The 26,328-nt window shown below is 42.0% G+C and overlaps 1 protein-coding gene across 4 annotated transcripts; it reads left to right on the top strand.

Moving 5' to 3' along the window:
* The first annotated feature begins 908 nt into the window (after positions 1 to 908).
* LOC101608112 (zinc finger protein 709-like) lies at positions 909 to 25,211 on the top strand. 4 transcript variants are annotated; one of them, XM_045152950.1, is made up of 5 exons: positions 909 to 1,049; positions 9,541 to 9,667; positions 9,860 to 9,920; positions 10,911 to 11,067; positions 23,371 to 25,211. In XM_045152950.1, exons 1-5 carry the CDS (start codon positions 963 to 965, stop codon positions 23,383 to 23,385), a joined length of 447 nt encoding a protein of 148 aa, XP_045008885.1. In that variant the 5' UTR covers positions 909 to 962; the 3' UTR covers positions 23,386 to 25,211. The 4 variants fall into 4 exon arrangements, with proteins under 4 accessions (XP_045008885.1, XP_045008886.1, XP_045008883.1 ...); XM_045152951.1 differs by lacking the exon at positions 10,911 to 11,067; XM_045152948.1 differs by lacking the exon at positions 23,371 to 25,211 and having other exon boundaries at positions 10,911 to 12,469.
* The last annotated feature ends 1,117 nt before the right edge of the window (positions 25,212 to 26,328 follow it).

The following is a 26,328-nucleotide window of genomic DNA, read 5'->3' as shown; positions in this document are numbered from 1 at the left end:
CCTCTCCATTTGCCTATTGGAAGTCCTAGTTTTGTGTAGCTGGTGAAAACCCATTTGCTTTTCACTTGTCACCCTGTTATGTTTCCAGAACAGTAGTGCTTAGTTATGGGTTGGAGGAGTGATTCCAGAGCAAAGGATATCAGTATTTAGACAAAGAATTTAAAAAGGAAAAATGGACGGGGTGGATATAGTATGAGGTAAAAGGTATACGGGATTGAAGTGTGAGAGGCAGTTGTGAGACTATATTAGATGAAGAAATGTAGAGAAGAAGCCTTTTTGTAGGTTTCCCATATACCATGGAACATAGAACTCCTGGATTGTTCAGAGAACTCTAGTAAGTCCATGTCAGGTCACAGTCTTCCCAGCCCTGGCCCAATGATGATTTCAGAAAGGCTTCAGAATAAGTGACAGCATCACCTTGGACTTGTGCCAGTATCACCTTGCTCCATTAAAGAAAATTTAATGCCATATATGTGGCCCTCAGTTAATTTATACTGGACATGTTGTCTTAGAGAATTGCCCTCCTTTATAAAGCAGAAGTCCAGGGGGTCCAGGAAGATAATGACACCTGAAATTTAAAAATGCTGAATTTCTGTTTGTGAATAGTGTGCAGATATCTGCATGCTATTAACCCATGACTCTCTCTGTAGGAGGTTAAATGCCAGCGTATGCTGGTAAGGCGTCGTGCCAGCACAAAGACAAGCTACCTGATAATGCAAAAGAAACCTGTCCGTCTAGTTTCTTTCTATCAGCCCAGGGTTGGATTAAGTCCCCTGTCACTCATGGCTAGAGGTGGGGGGCGTGTCCCGCTGCCTGTCCATCAGGGACGCTGGGTTAGAACTATCCAAACAGAGCGCAGCTGGAGGGGAAGGGGCGGGCTTCCCGTAACCTCGCGGGGTTTTGTTGTCCCCCCGCTCGCCCCGGGCTCCTTCTGCTCAGCTGGGGGCTGCGTGAAGACCTAGATGGTGTCCGCTGCCGCCGCCCCCGTCGCCTGTGACCCGCCGAGGCCTGGAGAGTCCCAGGCGAGGGTCGCCGGGAGTTCGGAGATGGTGAGTGTGCGTGCGGGGCTGCTGGAGCGGGCCCGAGCAGCCGCAGGCCGGTGTCGGTCAGCTGGCGGTGCCCGGAGCCCAGCGTGTGCGTGCGTGCATGTGCGTGCGTGTGCGCGCAGAGCATGTGCGGATCCTGCCTTCGACTGCGTGCAGATGTCACCGAAACTTCCCAGCGCTGTGGATGCAGGCTCCCTCCTAGCTCCTCCCGGGGCTCGCGGCAAATCACCAAAGTTCCAGGTTCCTCCTGCTACGGTAGTTTTTTTCGTGTGTGCTTGTTTGTTTTTGTTTTTAGGGGGAAGGCCGGGCTTGGCGAGGGCCCTCGGTCCCAAGATGCCTACCCAATGAAGTGGAGTGGTCTTAAAGGAGGGGGATTTAAATCAACATGACAGATAGAAAGAGTCCGGTTGCCCCCAAGTCCATCTTGGTGTCCGCTGTCAGGAGCTGTCCGTTTCAGTAGGGGTGTTCGACCAGAGAGGCGTGCGTAATTAGTCATGGTCCAAGCGTGACTCTGCCCGTCATTGTCACGGCTCAGGTCTGAAGATGTCCTCATTGGTCGAATTGACTAGATGGTTCCCAGGAGATTGTGAAGATTTGTTCTTCCTGAAACCCAAGGTGGCTATGGGTTGAGGCAGTGACTTAACTCTTGGTGACTCCATCCTTGAAGGAGAGGATGAGATAGGTCAGGTAGCGCAGAGGTGAGCAGGTGACCTGAAATAAAGGTGATCGGTCCAAAGTGAAGGCAGAGATTTTGGGCTTTTCATCCTGCATTTTGTTATCCTGTGGGTGCAAGTTTGAAGTTTATGCTCTTTAGAAAAAGCAGCTTCTAAGTGCCTGTTTAACTCCCACTATTCTCAAAGGCAGTCTTATTAACTACTTGTTCCCCTTCGTAACTGCAAATGAACACAGGGTTTTGTTATTCCCCGCTCAGTAATGGTTGCCACTTTTAAAACCATTTGGTTTGATTGAACATTTCACAGGAAGAGTAAGCAGAGAATGATCCCCTGAGCCTCCTGTAAAATATTTTCCTGTCTCTCTTCCTTTCTTCCCTAGGCACACACATCTTACCAGCATGGCTTTGGGTTATGGTTCCCTTTGAAGACATTACACAGCAATGTGTTCTCAGCCACTGCCCTTGTCCTCCTTGGCCAGCAGTGCAGAACTGCCAGGGGCCACCATGTTTCATGGCTACGTAGGCCCTTGGTCACCTCCAAGAGGCCAGTCTGAGTTGTGGGGTGAAGGCTTTTGGGTGTGCCTGGAGGCCTTGAGGCTGGAGGAATCTCCTGGGATTGCACCATCTTGATAACTTGGACCATTATGTGACCCTAAATCCGGTTCCCATTCCTAGGAGATACCTTGTTTAGTTAGATGGTGTTTGTCGATGAGGGGTCAGGTCAGAAATGATTTATTCCCTCTGAATTCTTCCATAGTTGTGAAGGTTGAAAAACTATCAAAGAATTAAAAAGAAAAACCACTGTGGCAGGGCGTAGTGGTGCACGCCTTTAATCCCAGCACTCGGGAGGCAGAGGTAGGAGGATCACCATGAATTTGAGACCACCCGGAGACTACATAGTGAATTCCAGGTCAGCCTGAGCTGAAATGAGACCCTACCTCAAAAAAAAAAAAAAAAAAAAAAAAAGAAAGAAAGAAAGAAGAGAAAAACCACTGTAGTATAGTGGTTACAGAGACATAAGAAGCAAAGTAAAGTGCGCTTGAGTCATAGTCCAGTGTCTCCTGGGAGGGTGATTGTCCACTATGTCAGTGAGCAGGACCAGGGTAGGAGAATGGTTTTACCCAACACTTGATTCTGAGATTTTGTTCTCTTCAGAAATGCACCTTTCTATGTTCATTGCTTTGAAATACTTTTTCATTAATTTGAGTCCCAGCCTTTTCATTAAGCATGAAACATACTCAGAGTTGACAATGAAATATTCTTGAAAAAACTAGAGTTTCTTTCCATTTGTTAAAAATTCTTTAACTTTTTGCTTCCCCTGAGCATGTGTAGCAAGTTTCTGAGATACGATCTTTTCTTTTGGATGATTTCAGATAGGGTTCCTGGGCTCAGACTCAAATGTTGAGAAAGCATTTGTCTTCCATTATTGATATAGAAAATGAAGATGTTTCCACAAAGTGTGATAGATGAATTAACAAGATTCATGAGAACATCAGTTCGTCTCCTTTGTAGAATGGATAATTTGTGAGGCATATACTAATTTTGTTTGGTTTCCTGTTACATTTCTCTTATCTGAAAAGGATAAATCCTTGTTTCTTTTTTCTTTTTTTTGTTGTTGTTTATTTATTTTCCTCAATTTTTATTAGCATTTTCCATGATTATAAAAAAATATCCCATGATAATACTCTCCCTCCCCCCCACCACTTTCTCCTTTGAAATTCCATTCTCCATCATATCCTCTCCCCATCTCAATCATTCTACTTACATATATACAATACCATCCTATTAAGTACCCTCCTCCCTTCCTTTCTCTTCCCTTTATTTTTAGTTTTTTCAAGGTAGGGTTTCACTCCAGCTTAGGCTGGCCTGGAATTCACTATGTAGTCTCAGGCTGGCCTTGATCTCATGGAGATCCCTTGTTTCTTGATAAGAGTACTAATCCCATTCATAAGCATTCCTTCATGATTTCATCTACTGTCACTTAGCTCCTTAGAGATACCACCTATTAAAAACCCATCCCACTTAAGTTCCATTTTAGCATTGAGGGGAGATATGTAAGACTTCAGGCTATAGTACTTCTCAACAGTGTTCTGTACAGTATGTTTATCATTCTTAGACATTCTCACCAAGACATTTGTCTGATATTTTCTCTTTTAGAAGTATTTGCTCAGTTGATACAATGCATGCCTACAGCTAGGAAGCTCTAGGGATAGTGGTATACTCCTATAATCTCATCAGTCAGGAGGTGGACACGAGATTATACTTGGCTACATAGTTTGAGACCACCTAGAATATACAAGACCCTGTCTCAAAAAAATATCCACAATGATTACTCCTCATTTCTTAGATACAATTTTTGTGTCTTCTTTTTTTCTGAACTTGACTGTAGATTTGTCAATTACACTCATGTTTACAGATAATCTCTTTTTGTCATTGTTGATTTTCTCATTTGATTTATTTTTTTTTTTTAATTATTTGACAGAGAAAGAGGGGGGAAGAGAGAGACAGAGAATGGGCAAGCAAGAGCCTCCAGCTACTGCAAATGAAGTCCAGATGCTTGTGCCCCCTTGTGCATCTGGCTAACGTGGGTCCTGAGGAATTGAACCTGGGTCCTTTGGCTTTGCAGGCAAATGCCTTAACTGCTAAGCCATCCCTCCAGCCCTCATTTGATTTCTTCATTGCAATTTCATTGATGGCTCCTCAATTTCCCTATGCTTGATACAAAGCTGCTTTGCTCTTCACTCCATAGTTTCCTAAAAGTAGAAGTTACTTCTTTGCATGTGTGTAGTATGTACAGTGTGGTGGATGTGTTGTATGCACATGTATGTGCTTATGTGCCCTGGGCACTCACCCGTGGTGGCAGAGAGTGTCTCCCTCCACTCACCAGTCTGTTGTTCCTTTGATGGAGTCTTACTGATTTCAGATCCCCAGCAATTCTCCAGTCTCTGTTCCCCACAGATCTAGGGTTACAGATGCGCATGACCACATCTAGTTATTTTATGTGCATTCTGGAGATTTGAACTTGGGCTGGAGATCCAAAGTTAGGCAGTCTTGGGACCCCACAGGCCCTCACACTTACACAGGAAGCACACTTAGCTGCTGAGCCATCTCTCCAGTCCTAAAGTGGAAGGGTGGTTGATTTAGATCTTTTTCTTCCGTAATATATGAATTTGGTGCTTTAAATCCTCTCATGTTCTTCCTGTACTGTATCTCACAGTTTTTTTGTTTGTTTGTTTGTTTGAGGTAGGGTCTTACTCTAGCCCAGGCTGACCTAGAATTCACTATGGAGTCTGAGGGTGGCTCGAACTCATGGCAATCCTCCTACCTCTGCCTCCCAAGTGCTGGGATTTAAAGGCGTGCACCACCATGCCTGGCTGAGGTTTTTAAAAGATGAACTTCAGCTTCATTTCCTTGAAATATTCATATTTTCTCTACCTGCAATGTTGTACTTTTTTATTATTTATTTAGTGTGTGTGTCTTAGGATATTCAAGATTTTTTAACTTTTTTTTTTTTTTTTTTCCTGACAGTTCTGCTTGTATTTCCATGTTTCTGTGGAGGGACATGTTTTGGAATAACTCACTCTGTCATTTTCCTGACCTCACTCTCTCTGGAGTCTGTGGGTATTGATCGAAATGACGTTCCTCGTGTCCTTACTACATTGTCCTGATTACTATTGGTTTAAAGCAAGTGTTAGCATTAGGAAGTCTTCCAGTTTTTCTCTTTTTCAGGATTGTAGTATTTTGAGTGCCTTACAATTCCATGTATCATTTTACATTAGTTTTTCAATTCCAATAAGGTACACCCAGCATTACAATAGTAATTACATTGAGTCTAGATTGTTTCAGGAGCATTGTTAGTCTAACCTGTTGCACGAACCATGAATATGAGATGGTTTTCCTATTTTTTTGTTTTGTTTTTGTTTCTGCTTCTGGTTTTGGTATTTTGAGGTAGGGTTTCACTGTATGTAGCCCAGGCTGATCTGGAATTCACTATGTAGTCTCAGGCTGGCCTCAAATGCATGGTGTTCCTCCTACCTCCTGAGTGCTGAGATTAGAGGCATGTGCCACCACACCTGATGGTTTTCTGTTTTTTAAAATCATCTGCTGCTTCCCCTGATGTTTGCAGTTTCAAGTACAAGTTTTATATTTTTCATATGTATTCTTTGAGTGCTATTGTAAGTGAAATTTTGTCATTTTTTAAATTAAAAATCACTCAACTGTTCAGGCTTCCCCTAAACTCAAAATAGTCCTCCTGCCTCAGCCTCCAGAGTGTTGGGATTACAGGTGTGAGCCACCTTGCCTAGCTGAAGTTTTATCTTAATTGAATGTCCAGGTATTTCATTGCAGGTATATAATGGTACAGTTGACATTTGTACATTAATTTTGTTCTCTGACCTTGGGGAACATGTCTTGGTTTCTTCACCTTTTGAAAATTAATGATTATTGCCACTGTACATTTTCCTGCACAGGGTTTTGTGTGGTTATTCAGAATTCTCTTAGGTAAATTCATACTTGGGAATTGGCCTGGGACCCAAGACTCACCCCTCTGCCATATGAGTTAGTGTAGAGAACCATTCATAAAATGCCACACTAGGAAGCAGTTTATGAAAGAAAAGGTTTATTTTGGCGTATAGTTTCCAGGGGACATTTTCCTCATGGTGGGGCAAGCATGGCAAAAACAGCCACATGTCACCTCTTCACATCAGAAGAGGAGAAAGTGAGCTAGGCTGGGCCAGGGGGGCTGTAACACCTCCATGACACACTTCCTCCAGCAAGGATCCACCTTCAGAAGGCTCTACCAGCTGGGGGTGAGACTTAGTCACACACACATGATGCCATGGAGAACATTGTACACTCAAACCACCACACAGCTCTTAATCTCCCATGGAACAGACCTTCTAGTAGGTGCTGTGGTGAATAGAATGGAGCAGATATACTTGTCCATTTGAAGCTGACTTTCTAGGAAACAAAAAAATACAAGATAAATGTACCATGCAGCAGATGGTGGGTACTGAAGGGAGTGCCAGGCATGGCACACGCTTGCAATCCTAGTGCTCAGGAAGATAAAGTAGGATTGCCTTGAGTTCAGAACTAGCCTGTAATGTAACAGCAAGACTGTGCCTCAACACAAGCAGGAGGCAGCATAGAGATGGAGGAAAAGGTGGTAAACTGCAGAAGACTGTGTTGTCTGTGTCTCTGTAACGTCTTTTTGTCTTTGGGCTTTTTTTTTTTTTTTTTTGAAGGTGAGTTTGTATTTCTGTCTGCATGTGCCAAAGTAAGTATATTTGCAGTGACAACATTTAAATTTTTCTCTGGGAGCCAGAGTCTAGGCTGTATTTATGCCCTTTAAAAATTAGACTTTTTTTCTGATTTATTTTTATTTATTTGTTTGAGACAGAGAGAGAGTGAGCAAGAATGGGCCCACCAGGGCCTCTAGCCACTGCATATGAACTCCAGACACATGTGCCACCTTGTGCTTACGTGGGACCTGGAGAATCGAACCTGGGTCTTTAGGCTTCGCAGGCAAGTGCCTTAACTGCTAAGCCATCTCTCCATCCCCTAAAATCAGACTTTTATTTCTCGTCTAACTCACATACCTTAATATGTTGGGTGTAAGTGGCAAGAACTGACACTTGTTTTTGCGTTGAGGACCTTTTGTCAAGTATTGTGGTAGCAGTGGTATTTTTGTATGTTGTCTATGTTCTTTAGGATGTTCCTTTCCAATTTTATTATATTGCATGTCTCTCTTCACATGCTGAGCTCTTCTTTTGAAGTCTTTGACCCATGTGGAGTTCATCTGGGAACATAAACTCCTTGTGTTTACATTGAATATTCCATTTCCAAGAACTTTTCCCCAAAGACGTCCTTTTCTTCTGTAATGATCTTGGTTCTAGGAAACACTTTATAGTTTTCAGTGTACAAGACTTTCATGTTCTTGGTTAATTCCTAAGTTTTTTCTCAATGTTATTCAAAGATTATTTTCTTAATTTCTTAGATTACTCATTTTTAGTGTTTATAATATAGGTGAGTTACCAAATTGTTTTATTAGTTCTAAGCGTTTAATGGTATTTTTGACATGTATGACTGATGTAGGATTTTCTGAATAAAAGATCATTTCATCTATGAATGGAGATAATTTTACTTCTTCCTTTCCAGTTTAGATAGATTTATTGTCATTGTTGTTTCCTAATCATTCTACCTGGTTTTCCAGTGATGTTTGGAATGAAATGGAGAAAGGATGTCTCCTGTCATCCTAACTTTTTTTATTTCACCATTCATTATTATGTTCCTGTGCTTTATATCATGTTTGTAATGTTAGAATAGTTTCTTTCTAAGCCATTCATAATGGTGAACACCCTTACTCCCAGCATTAGGGAGGCTGAGGTAGGAGGATGGTCATGAGTTCAAGGCCAGCAGAGTGAGTTCTGGGTCAGCTTGGTCTAGAGTGAGATACTGACTCAAAAGTAGGGCTGGGGAGATGGCTTAGTGGCTAAGGTGCTTGCTTGTGAAGCCTAAGGACCCATGTTTAACTCTTCAGATGCCACATAAGCCAGACGCACAAAGGTGAGGCAAGCACAAGATTGCATATACCTACTAGGTGGCACAAGCATCTGGAGCTCGATTGCAGTAGCTGAGGCCCTAGTGTGCCAATTCTCTCTCTTCTGTCTCTGTTTTTGTCTCTCTCTCAAAATAAAAATAAAAATATATTTAGAAAACAACTAATCAACTAACTGGCTAAGTAACTGTTTCTGTCTAGGCCCAATTTATTATGCATATTTTGATAGATGTGTATTATCTTTAGATACATGTGTATTATTCTTAGATGCTTTGTATCAGTTGTCATGGCTGTGACATTTAGTCACTTTGCTAGTATTGGATATTGTTAAACATCAATTATTGCAATGAGGTCTGGAAAAATAATTACTGATGGCTACTGAGAAATCTGTTCAGAAGAGTTTTGAAAGGTTACAGGTTATCATTTGGAAAGGGTGGCATTTTGGTGATGTTGTTTCTTAAGGCATGCTATTTTGTTCTTACTGCATTATGCATTATGTATTGAGCAAAAGAAAATTTCCAATTGTTCTATTTACTGATCATGAATCCTACTTACTACTATGTTCAACTTAATCTATAGAAAACCAATTACAAATTTCAAGTTTTCTCTTGGTATAATCAGATAGAATAAATTATCTGGTTAACAAGTTGTAACAACCTACATGCAATATTATCTACCAGAGAAGCTTCTTAGAGATTTCTGTGTGTAGTGTGTGGCAGGGAGGATGACAATCCTTGGTTAGGCACGGCTGAGAATGGAACAAAACAGACTTTCAGAACAAAACAGGAATTCATTAAATATAATATAGTATGTATCAACTCTGAGTTATTCTTATCACTTGAATTTTTGGAAACTTTCCCAAACCTCAAGTTCCCTGATAGCAGCAATGGTCCATCTTTATGAGCAGTCATTTCTAACAATGAGTGCTCTCATCGTGCTAATAGGAACATCTTTTTGCAGTGCAGGGAGGAAGATTTCATTACTGATACGTATTTGAAATGTACTTTGCAAAGAAATTAGAGGTAACCAAGTGGCACATCTGAATTCATCAATGAGAAGGGTGTTGTTACTCTATACTTTTATTTTTCTGAGTACCTCAATTTTAATATTAATACAGCTTTATGTAAATAAGTATATAGAGAAAGTACAATTTTAGATGACCAAGTCATAAAATAAATATTTGGAGATCAAAGAATCATGTGAACATCTTGCATATCGAGTATAGATTCCTAGTGGTGTGTCTTACACGTTATGGGATATTTTAGAACTCAGTGGCCTTTGACGATGTGGCTATAAACTTCACCCAGGAGGAGTGGGCTTTGCTGGATCCTTCCCAGAAGAATCTCTACACGGATGTGATGCAGGAAGTCTTTAGGAACCTGACTTCTATAGGTAAGAATAACAACATTTCTTCACTTAATTAAATAGAGAACAACTGGGGATTTTTTTTTTTTCTCATCAATTTGGAATGTGGAAAGGGAATTCTTTTTGAATAAATAGGTATGATTTGTAACATACAGTGAAGCTCAAAGCTAAGAATTTTCTGGTTTCATAATTAATGATTTTCTTGGGTCTACATTTTAGGAAACAAGTGGGAAGACCAGAACATTGAAGATAGGGACAAGATTCTTCAGAGAAATCTAAGGTAACTTGTATTCTTAAGGGGATACAGTATTGCTTAAGGAAAGCTTGGCATGCTGTGTAAATTTTAGAACAAACAAGCCAAATGAATAAGCCTAACTTTAAAGACATTTACTATTAGTAGTTTCCACTGCACACACTCTTCAGTGTAACAACAGTGCTCAGTTTCAAGATAATTGACATCCACCTAAGAAACTATAGACATGGCTGTTTTAATGACAGCTGGAAGAAGTGATGTTTTAGATTAGGCAGTCCATTTACTTTCTGAGAATGAAAACATCAAAAACCCAGTACTTTCCCCAATATTGATTGTAATAGAAGTGCAAGATTTATTAGTAAGTAGGAAATAATAAACTATTAATTATGTGTTTGTCTCTTTTGTTTTTATTTATTTATTTGAGAACGGCAGAGAGAGAGAGGAGGCAGAGAGAATGGGTGCACCAGGGCCTCTAGCCACTGCAAACGAACTCCAGATGCATGTGCCCCCTTGTGCATCTGGCTAATGTGGGTCCTGGGGAATCAAGCCTCAAACCAGGGTTCTTGGGCTTCACAGGCAAGTGCTTACAACTAAGCCATCTCTCCAGCCCCCTCTTTTGTTTCTTTTAAAAAATATCTTTATTTATTTGAGAGAAAGAGAGACAGACAAAGAGGCAGATAGAGAGAATGGGCATGCCAGGGTCTCTAGCCACTGCAAACGAGCTCTATATGCATGCACCGCCACCTTGTGCATCTGGCTTACATGGGTTCTAGGGACTCAAACCTGGGTCCTTTGGCTTCACAGCAAACACCTTAAGCACTAAGTCATCTCTCCAGCCCTCCTGGTCTTTTTCTACAGAAGTCATATGGTAGATTCTATAAAAGTAAAGAATGTAAAGTCAATATGGGTGTATTTTCAGTTAGATTCTAAATCTTAAACTGAAAAAGAAAATAGAGTAAAATCATGTGAATGTGGCTTGTGTGGAAAAGTCATCATATGTCATTCTCTCCCTAATAGACACATCATAACTGACTCTGAACCCAACCCATGTGAGAGTGAAGAATATCCAGAGAAGCCATGTAAAGTTATACAGCACAGGAACTCCCTCGCTTCTCTCACAAGTGTTCAAAGACACATGATAATGGACCCTGGAAGTGGACCATATAAATGTATGGTATGTGGGAAAGCCTTTCATTTTCCCAGTGTATTTAGGATACATCTAAGAACTCACACAGGAGAAAAGCCTTATGAATGTAAACAATGTGGCAAAGCTTTCAGTCATTCCAGTTCCTTTCGAAAACATGAAAGAACTCATACTGGAGAGAGGCCCTATGTATGTAAGCAGTGTGGTAAGGCCTTTAATTGTTCTGGATCCATTCGAAAACATGAAAGAACTCATACTGGAGAGAAGCCCTATGAATGTAAACAGTGTGGTAAAGCCTTCAATTGTTCCAGTTACCTTCAAATACATGAAAGAAGCCACACTGGGGAGAAGCCCTATGAATGTAAACAATGTCATAAAACGTTCAATTGTTCCAGTTCCCTTCGAAAACATGAAAGGACTCACACTGGAGAGAAGCCCTATGAATGTAAACAGTGTGGTAAAGCCTTCAGCTGCTCAAGTTCCTTTCGAAAGCATGAACGAACTCATACCGGGGAGAAGCCCTATGAATGCAAACAGTGTGGCAAGGCTTTCTTTTCTCTCACAAGTGTTCGAACACACATCATTAAGCACACTGGAAATGGGCCTTTTAAATGTAGTATATGCCAGGAAGTGTTTCCTTTTCCTAGTGTATTTAGAAGACACCAAATATCTCATGCTAGAGAGAAGCCCTATGAATGTAAACAGTGTAGTAAATGGTTTAGTTCTTCAACTTCTCTTCAAATACATGAAAGAACTCATAATGGAGAAAAGCCCTACAGATGTAAACAATGTGGTAAAACATTCAGCTGTCCCAGTTACGTTCGAAAACATGAAAGAACACATACTGGTGAAAAACCCTATCAGTGTAAACAGTGTAGTAAGTGGTTCAGTGCTTCCAGTTCTCTTCAGATACATGAGAGAATTCATACTGGAGAAAAGCCTTATAAGTGCAAGCAGTGTGATAGAGCCTTCAGTCGTTCTACTTCTGTTCGAAAACACGAACAAACCCATAATGAAGATAAACCCTATGAATATAATGTGGAAAAGCCTTCATTTCTGCCAGTTGAACTTGAAAACAAACTAATTCCTACTGAACAGAAGCCTTAAGACTTTAAACTGTGGTAAAACTTCCATTTCTCTCACACATACGATAAAGCACATTGGAAATGGACCAAATGGGGAAAAGCCTTCATAGTCCCAGTACATTGAGAGCCTTCACTTCTAGGCACCTTGAAAACCATGAAAGAACTCATACTGGAGAGCAGCCCTATTGATGACTTGCCTTCTGTATTTACACCTGCCTCCATAAACATGGAAGAGAAAACATGGAAAAGAAACTCCCCTTCAATGCAGAAGTGGCAAATCATTCCATTTTCCCAGTTGCCTTCAAAGAAACAAAAGCACTTATAAGAAAATAAACCATTAGAATGTATGCTGTTTCAGTCCTTTCTTAAACATGAATGCACATGCAGTGAAGAGAAGCTCTATGAATGTAAGAGATATTAAAAAAAGATAGTTTTCCCATTACCTTTAAAGGACACAAAAAGATTTCACACTACACATGTAAACAATGGGTAAAAGGCTTGAGATATTCCAGTTCTCTTTGATCATATGAAAGAATTCAGATAAAACCTTAGGAATAGGAATGTGGGGAAGTATTCAAATTCCAGTTTTCTTGAAAAATATGAGAAGGACTTAGAGAATAAAGTTGATGCATTTAAGTAATATACCTAAGCTTCCAATTTTTATAGTTCTTGAGGAAAAATCCACAAATATAAGAAACATCTTGGCCTTCAGTTTTTTCATTTCTGTTCACAAAAACATGAAAGAACTCACAGAAAAATACTGTGCAGTAAGTCAATATGCCTCCTTTTTTCATATATGTTGAAAGGTACATGATAATGCACACTGGAGGTGGACATGCAGAAGATATTGATGTTACAGTGTGAAAACAACATCTTGCAGTTTATGGCTTTTTACATTGTTAGATTCAATTTTCTAGAATTTTGACATTTTACACCTGTATTCAAAGAGATTTATGTACCTTGATTTGTAATACAGTATTACCTAGTACATACAGTGTATGCATGTGTATACATGTATCTGTAGGGTACAGTTGTTTGTTCATAAGTAGTATATATTATATAACTATATCGTGTGTGATTAAAATATGTGTGTCTTACTATGTGTATGTATTTGTTGTATCATACAACATTGATATATACTGCTGAAATGATCTTGACATTATATAGTATAAAGTGCTATAGTTTCCTCCCACTTCAAAATTTCTCAAAAGCAATCACATTTTCCAGGCATAATGGCACACACCTTTAATCCCAGCACTTGAGAGGAAGAGGTAGGAGGGTCACCATGAGTTTCAGCCTATCCTGAGACTACATAGTGAATTCCAGGTCAGCCTGGGCTAGAGTGGGACCCTATCTCAATAAACCAAAAAGAAAAAAAAGTCACATTCTGTGGGAACCAAAATACGCCTCATAGAATTTCTACTGCACAGCCTTCCTCCCATACCCATAGTGGATGTTATCTGCTATGAAGTGTAGTCTGTATGTGGACCTACATAGCTTACAGAAACTTGCCACTTGACTGAGTGTATATCATAAATTGCTTTCAGTCTTACCAGTGATGTACATTTTGGGCTCAAGTGCCCTAGTAGCCCTACAGTGTTAATTCCTCTCTGTTCAGTGGGGTGAGTTGGAAGCTGTTGAAAACCATTGGCAAACAGAATGGAGAAATGTGACTGAGGACATCTGCTGAAATTTAATTGCTGTAGTCTAACTGCTTCCCTGATAACACTGGAAGTCACCAGGGTCATAACCAATAATTGTTGATGGACTTTGGTGATGATTTGAGCTGTTTTTCCTGGATTTTACATGGTGTTCCCATTTCTTCTCCCCCCTTCCACAAACACCTGTATTCCCTAGACTCAGATGGTTCGTTGAGTGTGTCTCATGGTGTATTTCACTTCCCATCAAGACAATATAACAATCAGTACTTTATTCTGGTTACTATGGGTCAAGTTGTCGCTCCAGGGTCACTGCATTTAGCCTGGTCCTCATCTCTCAGTGTATGGTATGGACATGTGGTTACTATTGTATACTACTACCGCTATAGACTTCAGGATAATCCTGTGGGAATTTGCAGAAAGGAAAGGGACACTTACCCTGGAGAGAACTAACATCTAGTTGCCTAGTGACAGTTGTTACTATGTAGGCAAGTAGTTCTGTGCTAATGCTTCTCTTCACTTCGGTAGTGTGCATTCTCTTGATCTGCACGTCCGTGGTGCTTCATGCTACTGAGTAGAAAAGGGAACATTTGACATTAGTCCTTCTCTAAATATGGGAAGAACTAAATGATCTGTTCTCTAAGGTCACATCCCTTGGTCATTGTGTGGGTTTCCTTAGCACTACTTAACCAGCCTTGCATAGGTCTACTTTGAGAGAGAGAGAGAAAAGGGGCATGCCAGGACCTCTAGCAAGTGCAGATGAACTGCAGACGCTTGTGCCACCTTGTGCATCTGGCTTACATGGGGTCTGGGGAATTAAACCTGGGTCTATAGGCTTCAAAGGCATGGTACTTAACTGCTGAGCCATGTCTCCAGACCCACATAGGTCTATTCTTATAAAAATAGGGTTGATTACCCTGGTAAAGGTGAGTTTCACTCCCTGAGGTAATGCCTTCTAGAGACTACTGGGTCCTGAACTCTTCCTCTTAACCTCATGAGTGGGGACTGCTCTGCCGATAGAGACAGCATCTGCAGAAGCTGCAGTCACCCCAGTAGAAACCCAAAAGGTCGTGAGGCAGTTTGGGGATATTTTTCAGCAACAGAGTAGTATTAGAGGCTCAAATCTAAAAACCTAGTAGCAGAAGGCTTTGCTTATAGGGACCCTTTTATATCTCTACTGTGACTTCTTTTGCCCCTGTCTCAACAAATACTCAGATCCTTCAGTGTCAAAAATACAAGACAGTGGGCTGGAGAGGTAGTTCAACAGTGAAAAATACTTGCTTGCAAAGCTTCATGGCCCAGGTTCGATTCCCCAGCAACCACATAAAGCCAAATGTACAAAGGGCAAATTGCATCGAGGTCGTTTGCAGTGGCAGGAGGCTCTGGCATCCCCATTCTCTCTCTGTCTCTCTCTTTCTGCCTATTTCTCCCTCTCTCAAATAAACTTAAATAAATATGTATATTTAAATTAAATATATTTGTATATTTTTTTCAAGGTAGGGTCTCGCTAAAGCCCAGGCTGACCTGGAAGTGGTACATGCACCTGGAGTTTGCAGTATCAAGGGGGCCTGGTGTGACCATTCTCTCTCTCTCACTGCAAATATATATATATATGGTTGTTGTTTTGAGGTAGGGTCTCACTCTAGCTCAGGCTGACCTGGAATTCACTATGTAGTCTCAGGACAGCCTCTAATGCTCAGCAATCCTCCTACCTCTACCTCCCGAGTGCTGGGATCAAAGGTGTGTGCCACCATGCCTGGCTCAAATAAAAGTATTTTTAAAGAAACAGTCAGAATCATATTTAGAATTTCCATCATCACCCCTCACATTTCTGCTTCCTGTCCACCATAAATTGCTGCATGCCCCACCCAAGGTGTTTTGCCCAAGATTCTGGTGCCAAGGATCCAGGGACCAAGCCCTCTGAACCTATAAACAAATCTCTTTCTTTAAGTTACTTCTGTCAGGTATTTGGTCACAGTAATAAGAAAAATAACCATTACAGTTAATTGATACCAAACAAGTAGGATTGTTACTGTGACTTAACGTGACCATGTGGTTCTTGGGCTTTTGGACCTAAGCGATTTGGCAGAATATGGAGATGTGATCTAGAGTAGCTCTGAAGTGCTATAAGAAGATGGCTTAGTGGTTAAGGCACTTGCCTGCGAAGCCTAAGAATCCATGTTTGACTCCCCAGTTCCCATGTAAGCCATATGCACAAGGTGATGCATGAGCAAGGTCACACATGCGCACAAGGTGGCATACACATATGGCTGGAAGTCCTGGTGTGCCAATTCTGTCTATGTCTCTCTCACTCTAGCTCTCACTCTCACAACAAAAGAGAGTTTAGTAGGAAGTTCTGGTGGGAGCTCAGAAGACTAGAGTGCCAATAGAAATGAATACAGTGAAAGGCCAGTCTTCTGAGGTTTCAGATGGGAACAATGACTGTAACTGGACTAGCAGCTGTTAGTGTTACATTCTGGCAAATAATTTGTCTTTATTTTGTCCCTGACCTGAATCTTTGCGCAAGGCTGAGTTTAAAAGTAATGGACTAATTCATATGCTTGAGAAAATGTCAAGATAGCATAGTATTCAGTCTGTGTTATTCTTGCCTGTTTTTTAAAAATATTTATTTTTACTTAAAAAATTTTTTTTTGTTAGCTTGGCGTGGTGTACACACCTTTAATCCCAGCACACAGGATGCAGAGGTAGGAGGATCACTATGAGTTTGAGGCCACCCTGAGACTACATAGTGATTTCCAGGTCAGCATGGTCTAGAGTGAGACCCTACCTTAAAAAACCAAAAAAAAATTTCTTTTTTTTTTAATGTATTTATTTGAGAGTGACAAACAGAGAGAGAAAAAGGCAGTTAGAATGGGCATGCTAGGGCCTCCAGCCACTGCAAATAAACTCCAGATACATGTGCCTCCTGTGCATCTGGCTTATGTGGGACCTGGGGAATTGAGCCTTGAACTGGGGTCCTTAGGCTTCACAGACAAGTGCTTAACCACTAAGCCATCTCTCCAGCCCTAATATTTTTATTTATTTGACAGAGAAAAAGAGAGAGAGAGAGAGAGAGAGAGAGAGAGAATAGGCGTGTCAGGGCTTCAGCCACTGCAAATAAACTCCAGACGCATGTGTCCCCTTGTGCACCTGACTTATGTGGGTCCTGGGGAATCAAACCTGAAGCCTTTGGCTTTGCAGGCAAACACCTTAACTGCTAAGCCATCCTTCCAGTCCCTACATGTTGTTTAATCCATATTCACAATCATAACTGTAAACAAAAGGATGTGAAAACTATGCAGTCTAACCTCTGACCAGAAAATGAAGTTGAAAGTTGTGGACAAGTAGGGTGTGGTTGTTATAGAAACTTGTAGCATTTAAAAAAGCCAAGCAGCGCTTGAGAGATGGCTTAGCAGTTAAGGCATTTGCCTGCAAAGCCAAAGGATCCCAATTCAACTCTCCAGGACCTAGGGTCACATGCGTCTGGAGTTTGTTTGCAGTGGCTGTAGGCCCTGGCGCACCTATTCTCTCTCTCAAATAAATAGATAAAAATAAAGGTGTTTTTTGTTTTTTAAAGCCAAGCACCTTGCTCTGGGACAAAAGGAAAGATGCTACGAGGCTATCTCTCTTCTCTCTCTCTCAATCTCTCTAAAAACTGAAAGAACGGATAAGATGACTACATAGGAGTCACACCAAACCAGCCTAAAGAGGGATTTAAGCAAGACCACAGAAAAATACACTTTTCTTCTGAAAAGTGAAGGTGTATAGGTTTTTATCGGCCACAGCGGAGAAACAGATCTATCAGAAAGGAGGAAACCAGCCAGAATCCCACAGAGGCGCTTGGGGCCCATGGGGATCCATGTACCAGCCCAGCCCGGCACCCAGTTGCAGGAGGAAAGACCAAACAAGGGGCTTTTCCAGCCTCATAAAACTGAAGGGAGACAGTGAAGATCAGCTAAGGAGCTGCTGAAAGGGACACAGGTGGGACCAGCTGAGCGGATCCAGTAAAACTCCAGGCTTCCTGCGCGAGATCTCCCATCTCCTAACCATCAGAACCGCGAACCTCCAGAGAACGCATTCAGCCCCCCGCAGCAGGGCATCCAGCACAGCTGATCTGAGCACCAGCTTCACAGCACAACACGGAGGGATCCAGGTGGGCACCCAGCATTGGGGAGATTGGAAGCCACCCCAAAAGGTAACGAGGCGGGCTGACAAGAAAGCAGGTACACAGGCCTGCACTGGGAGTGCTAATCAATCTTTCCATGTCAGGGCAGGCTATGTTACATAGTCAACGGTTGGCTTTACCATTCTCAATTGAACTGTATTTGGGGGTTGACTATTGTTGCCTTTGATGCTTTCAGATTCGTAGGGCCTTTGTCTTTTACTTTTATCATTATTGGGGGCAGGGTCTGATTCAGATCAGGCTGACCTGGTGCCTGTTTCAGAACAGAAATCTCAACCTTCCAGCAGCCAGGATTAAGGGTGTAGAGCAAAGCACACCCTTAAGGATTTTCACTTTATAAGATTATCTGTTTGTTTCAATCCCTACATTTGCATACTCTGTGCTGGTTTTTAATGAATGTGTATATTGCTCAGTTGAATTTGAGAATTTTGCCAGTAAATTGTTCCACCCAGCCCACTAGAATACTAGCAGGCAAACTCAACATCTAGGATTACTGCTACAGTTGGATTGGAGGACAAGAGCTACACTTCATACCTTAAACTCTTACTCTGAAGGTACATAAAGTTGGATTCCCAAGTCTAAGAACACCACAGATAATTAGAAAACCCAAGCATCAAATCAACTTAGGATGCAAGAATCACTACATTATAATACAAGAAACAAAAAATCAAGTCAATACAACACCACCAAAAATTATAAATCAATAAGACATGACCCCCAATTGGACAGTTTTAGATGAAATGTCTAACAAAGATTTCAAAAAAATGATTTTATCTATACTCAAAGGAATCAAAGAAGAAAACAAACTCCTGAAGGAATTCCAAGAGAACACAGGAAACCAGCTTAATGAAATAAGGAGGTCATTACAAGACATGAGTAAGGAAATAGAAATATTGAAGAAAAATCAGGCAGAAATTATAGAACTGAAAACATAGTCAAATAAAAAACTCTGGAAAGTCTCACCAGTAGAATGGATGAATGAGAGAACAGAATATCTAAATAGAAGACCAGGTGGCAGATCTAATACAGTGCAACAAAGAGAAAGATAAGCTAATAGGAAGGTATGAATGGGAATTTCAAGATATTTGGGACCTAAGAGTCCAGGGTCTAGTAGGAGAAAAATTTCACCCTAAAGGCATAGTAGGCGTTTTCAACAAAATCACAGAAGAAAATATCCTCTAAACTGGGAAAGAAATGCCAATGCAGATACAAGAAGCTTAATAACACCAAACAGACAAACCTGGAAAGAACCTTTCCTGTCCATGTTATAATTAAACTACTAAACATGCAAACCAAAGAAAATATATTGAAAGCAGTTAGAGAGAAAAAGTCACCTATAAAGGCAAGCCCATCAGGATCACAGCGGATCATTCAATACAAACTTTAAAAGCCAGAGGGCTTGAGCTGGGCATGGTGGCGCACGCCTTTAATCCCAGCACTCAGGAGGCAGAGGTAGGAGGATCGCTGTGAGTTCAAGGCCACCCTGAGACTACATAGTGAATTCCAGGTCAGCCTGGATTAGAGTGAAACCCTACCTCAAAAATAAATAAATAAATAAAAGATCTTCCTTCACCCTTACTATGCTCCTACGTGCTGGTGTCAGGGATTTTGTCTTTTACAAATCTAAAGTCCAGTATTTCTGGGTTTTACCTGGCCTCTGTCTACTGTTTGCTGTCCACTCCGGTGTCTTTCTAGGTCACTGCATCTGCCTGCAGCCATGCACCTGTTTTGTTGTAATCTCAGGGAGGTGCAAGAATCTGCTAGGTGTCTCTAACCCACCACCTTCCCTTATTTATTTGCTCTTTCTTCTAATTTTTGGTTTGGTCTCTTTTCCCTCAGTTGCATTGTGGGGTTGATTATTTGAGAGCCCTTTATTCATGCATGAATTCCTTTAAAATTTCTCTTAGCACTGCTTTTGCCATACCCCATGTGATGTTGTCATTTTTATGTGTTTCTAGTTTTGATTTCCTTGGTTTGTTGTTGATTTTTATTGATTTGTTTAGTTAGTTTGGTTTATTGAGGTAGGGTCTTACTCTAGCCAAGGCTGTCCTGGAATTCACTATGTAGTCTCAGGATAGCCTCAAACTCAAGGTGATCCTCCTACCTCTGCTTCCCAAGTGCTGGGATTAAAGGCATGTGCCACCATGCCCGGCTCTTGATTTTCTTTTTTACATATTTAAAAAAAAATTATTGTCTATCTTTTATTGAGAGATGAGTTTCCTGGAGGTAACAAATAGCGGGATCCTGTCTTTTAATCCAGTCTGCAAGCCTGTGTCTTTTGGTTGGAGTATTGAGGCCATTGATATTTAATCCCAAGTGATGGGATTAAAGGTGTGTGCCACCACACCCAGCAGGAAGATCTTTTTTCAGTGTGGTCTTAAGCAAAAGAGGAGGAAAGGGGCTGGAGAGATGGCTCAGCTGTTCAGGCGCTTGCTTGCAAAGCCTTACAAACCAAGTTCGATTCCCCAGTACCCTTGTAAGCCAGATACACAATGTAGAACATGCACCTGGAGTTTTTGGCAGTTAGAGAGGCCCTGCTGTGCCCATTCACCCGCCCCCCATTCGTTGCACATAAATAAATAAAATATTTTGAAAAAAAAAAAGAGGAAAGCCACTAAGTGCTGCCAGGTGCAGAATCTGTCCCTGGGGGGCGGGGGGGGGGGGGGAGGGAAGGCCAAGATCTGGGATTTGAGCAGCAACCACAACCAGTGTCTGGAGAGGAGGACCCCTTCCTAGCTTCCTCCCTGGCGCAGTGGTGGGGACCATTTTAAGATGGTTTACAACCAAGCCTTAAACCTATGGGGATCAGAGGCTTCTCCATGCTTATTTTTCCAAGTCCCAGTTAGCTTTCCTCTCTTCTAGCTAAGCAAAAGACTATCCCAAGAATCAGTGTCAATCTAGGCATCTGGTTGTGAGTTGGATAGAGATCATAGATCTGTCAGTAGAGATCTATGTGGTAGGAAATGCTGGCTCTGCTGGAGATGGATATAAAGCAGGTTCCAGTTGCCAGCTGTGGTCAGAACTCAAGGAAGAAGAGTGAAACCAGCTTTGTGTGGTTATGAACAGAGGCTGGGCCAGGGACTGGGATGGCGCACGCATGCAGAATCACTCAATGTCTACTCCTCAGCTCTTTCCAAGCTCAGGTTCCCGTGTTTGATGACCTGACTCGCTCCCAGTTTCCCAGAGACACGTGGTAGAAATTCGGCCTCAGCCAAGCCATTGTCCACACCCATATGTGCACTTGTGGAGCATCTCTAGTGTGAGGAACAACTCAACTGGGTGGTCCATGGACAAGGCACAAGGAACTATCTTAGGCAGCTCCTATGCTCTGCCTATTGAAGATCTGCACAGAGATCACTTTCAGCAGAGGTCACAGTCTGAGCTTGCTCATACTAGCTCACATGGCAGAAGCAGGCTCCCGACTGCCTCATCTGGTTTGACCTGTCTGAATCTCAGAGAGAAAGTGATTCATAGCGTAGCCCTCCTGCCACACCTAGTGAACAGCAGCAAAACGAGAAGCATGATCCTATCCTCCATCTCCTCAGCAAGAAGGAAACCATGGCTGCCTTATTGTTCTGCTTTCTTCGACATTTTGTTTTATTCTGTCTTCTCAGCTGCTAGGTGTGCTGGGATTATAAATACATGCTATTGCTGCTGGCTTGCCTGGATACTAGGGATCTGAACTCAGATACTCAAGCTTGCATAGCAAGTGCTTTATGCACTGAGCCATCTCCCAGCCCTGTTAATTTCCAACTTCCTAGTTTATCCTTTATTACCTTTGCTTCTTCCTTTCCCATCAGTATTGTAGGTACAGTTGCTGTTTCCAAGCTAAACTCTGTAGTTTATTTTTGTACTGTTGTTACCACAGACCGCTCCCTCCCCTCTGAGGGTTGTGGAAACTGAGAGCATGAGAGGCTGCTCACTAAGAAGACTCCTATGTCAAACCAGAAGATACCCATTCCAACCTATGTGCAAACTGCAATGAAGAAACAAGAAGTATGAACAGGCAAGGAATGTAACCCCTCCAAAAGTTCGTAACACTTCCAAAACCAAATCCAAAAATGTCAAGATGACTTAAGTGTCAAAGGAAGAACATAAAAGGTTTAATTATAAGAACATAAATAATGATCTCAAAGAAGATAAAACTTAAAAAAAAAAACCATGGAAAGCGGGTGTGGTGGCATGCACATTTAATCCCAGCACTCAGGAGGCAGAAGTTAAGAGGATCTCCATGAGTTCGAAGCCATCCTGAGACTACATAGTGAATTCCAGGTCAGCCTGGGCTAGTGTGAGACTACTTCGAACCCTCCAGCCTCGCAAAAAAAGTAAAGAAAATGGATTAGAGTAGATGAACTTAGATGAGGGGCTGGGGAGATGGCCCATCTAAAGGCCAAAGCTTGCAAAGCCGAAGGACCCAAGTTCAATTCCCCAGGATCCATGTAAGCTAGGTGCACACATTAGTATATGTGTCTAGAGTTCATTTCAGTGGCTGGAGGCCCTGGCACACCCATTCTCTCTCCCTCAAATAAATAAAGAAGAGTGATGCCTGAGGAACAACATCCTAGGTTGTCCTCTAGCTTCTACATCCACATGAACACACAACATACACATGCACACATACAGAAAAATCAAGACATTATTGAGATAAGAAGCTTAATAAATAAACTTAGGAGTTAAGTAGCAATATACATCAAATGTAAGGGTATTTTTTTTTTTTTTTTTGGAGATAAAGTCTCACTGTAGCCCAGGTACCTGGAACTCATTTTGTAAACCCACGGTGGTCTTAGACCCATGACAATCCTCCTACCTCTGTCTCCCACATGCTGGTTTTAAAGGTGTGCACCACACCCAGAAATGTAAGGGATATCTAAGACTAGTGCACCCAACAGCTATGGAATATACTTCTTAGTGGCCCATGAAATATTCTCCAAAATGCATCAAATTTAGATCTTAAATACTAAGAACAGGGGCTAGAAAGATGGCTCAGTGGTGAAGGTGCTTGTTTGCAAAGTCTGCTGGCTCAGATCAGGTTCATTTCCCCAGCTCCCGTCTAAAACTGAATACAAAGGGCTGGAGAGATGGCTTAGCGGTTAAGCGCTTGCCTGTGAAGCCTAAGGACCCCTGTTCGAGGCTCAGTTTCCCAGGACCCATGTTAGCCAGATGCACAAGGGGTGCACGCATCTGGAGTTGGTTTGCAGTGGCTGGAGGCCCTGGTGTGCCCATTCTCTCTCTCTCCCCTTTCTCTCTCTGTCGCTCTCAAATAAATTAAAAAAAAAAAAAACTGGATACAAAAAGTAGTGCATGCATCTGGCCTTTGCTTGCAGTGGCAAGAAACCTTAGAGTTGTGCACACACGCGCACATGCGCACACACAGTACTAAGAATGAAATTATTTCTTCTCTTATCAGATCATAGTGAAATAAAACTAGAGGCTGACAGGAAGAGGAACCACAGAAGATTTACAAATACATGAAGATTGAATGATAATCAGATATTCAAATGGGTCACTGAAAAAATCAGGGAAGAAGTTAAAAATATTCATAGAATCTGAGCTGGGGAGCTGGAGCAGTGGAGAAAGTTCTTGCCATGCAATCATGAATACCCGAGTTCAGGTCCCCATACTCGACATAAACGCCAGAAGCTATAGTGGGCTTCTGTCATCCCATTGTGCCTATAGTCAGAAGGAAGGCAAAGACAGTAGAATGACCTGGATGTTTGAAAACAGTGGTGAAAAAGAGACACTGCCTCAAACATGCTGGGAAGCAAGAACTGACCTGAAAGTTGTCCACTGATATCCACACACTCGGCTGTGGTATGACACTGATATCCACACACACGGCTGTGGTCTGACATACTTGCACTCACGTACACATACATACCAAGTAAATAAATATTAAAATAATAATTCCTAGAATCAAATTAAAATGAAAATACCAGTTTTCAGAAACTGTAGCACATAGGAAAGATAGCTATGAAAGGAAATTGTATACTTATCAATGCCTGTATTAAAAAATCAGAAAAATAAACATTTCCCAACGCATTCTGCAAAGCCGCTGTTACCTTAATGACCAAACTGGGTAAGGATACAACAAATACCTAAGTGGGATTCCAAGTACCCAGTGCCACTGGAACTGCAAATCCTGGAGTTGGAAAGTCCTCAGAAGAGCACAAGCAAACACCAGAGGAGGGGCTTGGAAACTTGAAATTGACTTCCAGTGTACACAACCCTTTCTCCTCATCCTACCACAAACTGGATAAAGGGATTGCTTCCAGGCTGCAGATATGGCTCAACCTCCAACAAGGAAATTCTCCAACAAGGAATAGCCAGGAAACTTCCCACACCCACAGATTCCGAGGAAGTTTGCAACCCTGTACTGTGGCCTGGCTTAGTACTTAGTGTCTGAACGAACAGAACTACCTGTTCCAAGCAAGAGAGGAATTCTCAGCAGAGGAGTCATCATTCTAGGAATTGAAGAAGCCCAGACAGCAGCCACGTATCAGCCCCCTTAGGTATTTGTAACCTCAGGTTACTCATTTGAGCTCATCGGTTGCTCTTAAGCATTCCCAGCTATAATTTTGCCCCTCGGGTTTGTCTTAGCTGTTTTCCAAAGTTTATAGATTATCTCTTCATTTTCAGCCATTAAGTGTTTCTAAAACTTTTTGACAGTGTGTATGTATATGCGTTTGCGTGTATAGATTGTAATTCCTCCCAGTTACATTTTCTTGTTCCCCCTCCCCTTCCACTGGACCCCCCCCTTTTTTTCCCTCCTCTATCATGCATGACTGAATGTTGACGGGCCCAATATATTCTGTGTAGGTAACCACATTGCTTTGAGGTTAAAATGCCGCAGCCAAGTCATCCTGGAAGTGTTCCAAAGCACTCCTCCCCCATTCCTCTGGCCCTTACATTCTTCGCACCCCTCTTCCTCAGTGTCCCCTGAGCCTCAGAGAGGGTAATGACAGGTGTCTCAGTACTGAGCACTCAATACTTTACTGTCGGTAGTCTGATGAGTTTTGAGTCTCTCCAGGAGGCATCAGGCAAATCTTCTAATGTCCCCTTTGACTAATTCTTTTACCCATTTGTATTTTGGGGTACATTATCTGCACATCTGAGCTTCTCAAAATTTCCTGTTATTGAACTCCAGGCTTAGCTAGACATAATGGCAAGTGCATATTGTCCCAGCTGTGCAGGAAGCCGGGGTGGAAGGATCCCTTGAACACACAGGCTCGAGACCAACCTGGGCAACATAACGAGATTATATTTTAAGCAAAAAAAAAAAAAAAAAAAAAAAAAAAAAAAAAAAATTCCAAGTTTATCCTATTGTGAGTGGATTTCAATCCGTTCACATGTGGCTGTGTGTAATCGCCAAGCTAATCTATCCCTGAGATTGTTCACGCACGGCAGAGGAGGAGCGGGCTCCACTGCTGCCCTGAAGTGCCCTTTCTGTGCCACCCGCCCCGCAGGCCCAGCAGGCTGTCCTCCATGCCTGCTGCCTTGCTGTTCCGTTTGTATCTGACATTATTGTTGAATTTTCTACTCCCACCAATGTTCACATATTTTGGTGAAATTTTCTGGGTGCATACAAGTACTTGTACCAGTTCTTACTTCTCAAATACACTGGCTGACCATCAGGTGGGCGGGTTACAGCAAAGCAGGAAAATCGCCGCCACTGGCTTCAGATGCTGTCTGGTGACATTCTTAGCCCTTGGGTAGGTGGGAGCTGGTGCTCATCTAGTACCTTCCAAAAAGTTCACACCTGGTCAACTGGTAGCCACATGGTTGTTAGGTCAGCTGCAGAGGCGGGAAAGGAATGCCTATTGAGGGACTAGAGATAGCCCAAGGTGATTTGGCTCTGACGTTGCAATTCACATTTTCATGCAATGCCCTCACCATGGCTTATGCACACCTCGTCAGATCAGCTGCACACTCACACTATCCCAGTTAGGGATGGAAATATCGCCCTATGTAACTGCACCCTTCCACATATAGCTTTAGGTATGTAACTTCAAGTGAATCCTATGCATAGCATTTTCCACATAATATATGCACTTTATATGAACATTACAAGCTCAACAGCAATTGTTATGCCACTGTCTTTTGAGAATAAAGATATATTTAGAAATTTTAAGCTTTTTCAGCACGCATGGTTTTCATAAGATTGAGTCACCATTTGGAGTCACTTTCTCCACTAGTTTAGCTTTGCTCCCAACTCACCCTCCTTCGCACTCTTCTAACCCCTGTATGCTAGAGAGGAAATGTAGAGTACACACAGCTCCACATCACTGCTCGCCAAGAAGGGCGCTCTCCACCTAAGGACAGTCTGGGCCAATTGAGCCGTGACCTCTTCTAGGCATGGTGTGCGTGA

This window comes from Jaculus jaculus, chromosome 6, assembly GCF_020740685.1.
Source record: "Jaculus jaculus isolate mJacJac1 chromosome 6, mJacJac1.mat.Y.cur, whole genome shotgun sequence".
NCBI classification, from domain to species: Eukaryota; Metazoa; Chordata; class Mammalia; order Rodentia; family Dipodidae; genus Jaculus; species Jaculus jaculus.
The sequence above is the reverse complement of the archived record's forward strand: the minus strand, read 5'-3'. Positions and strand labels throughout refer to the sequence as shown.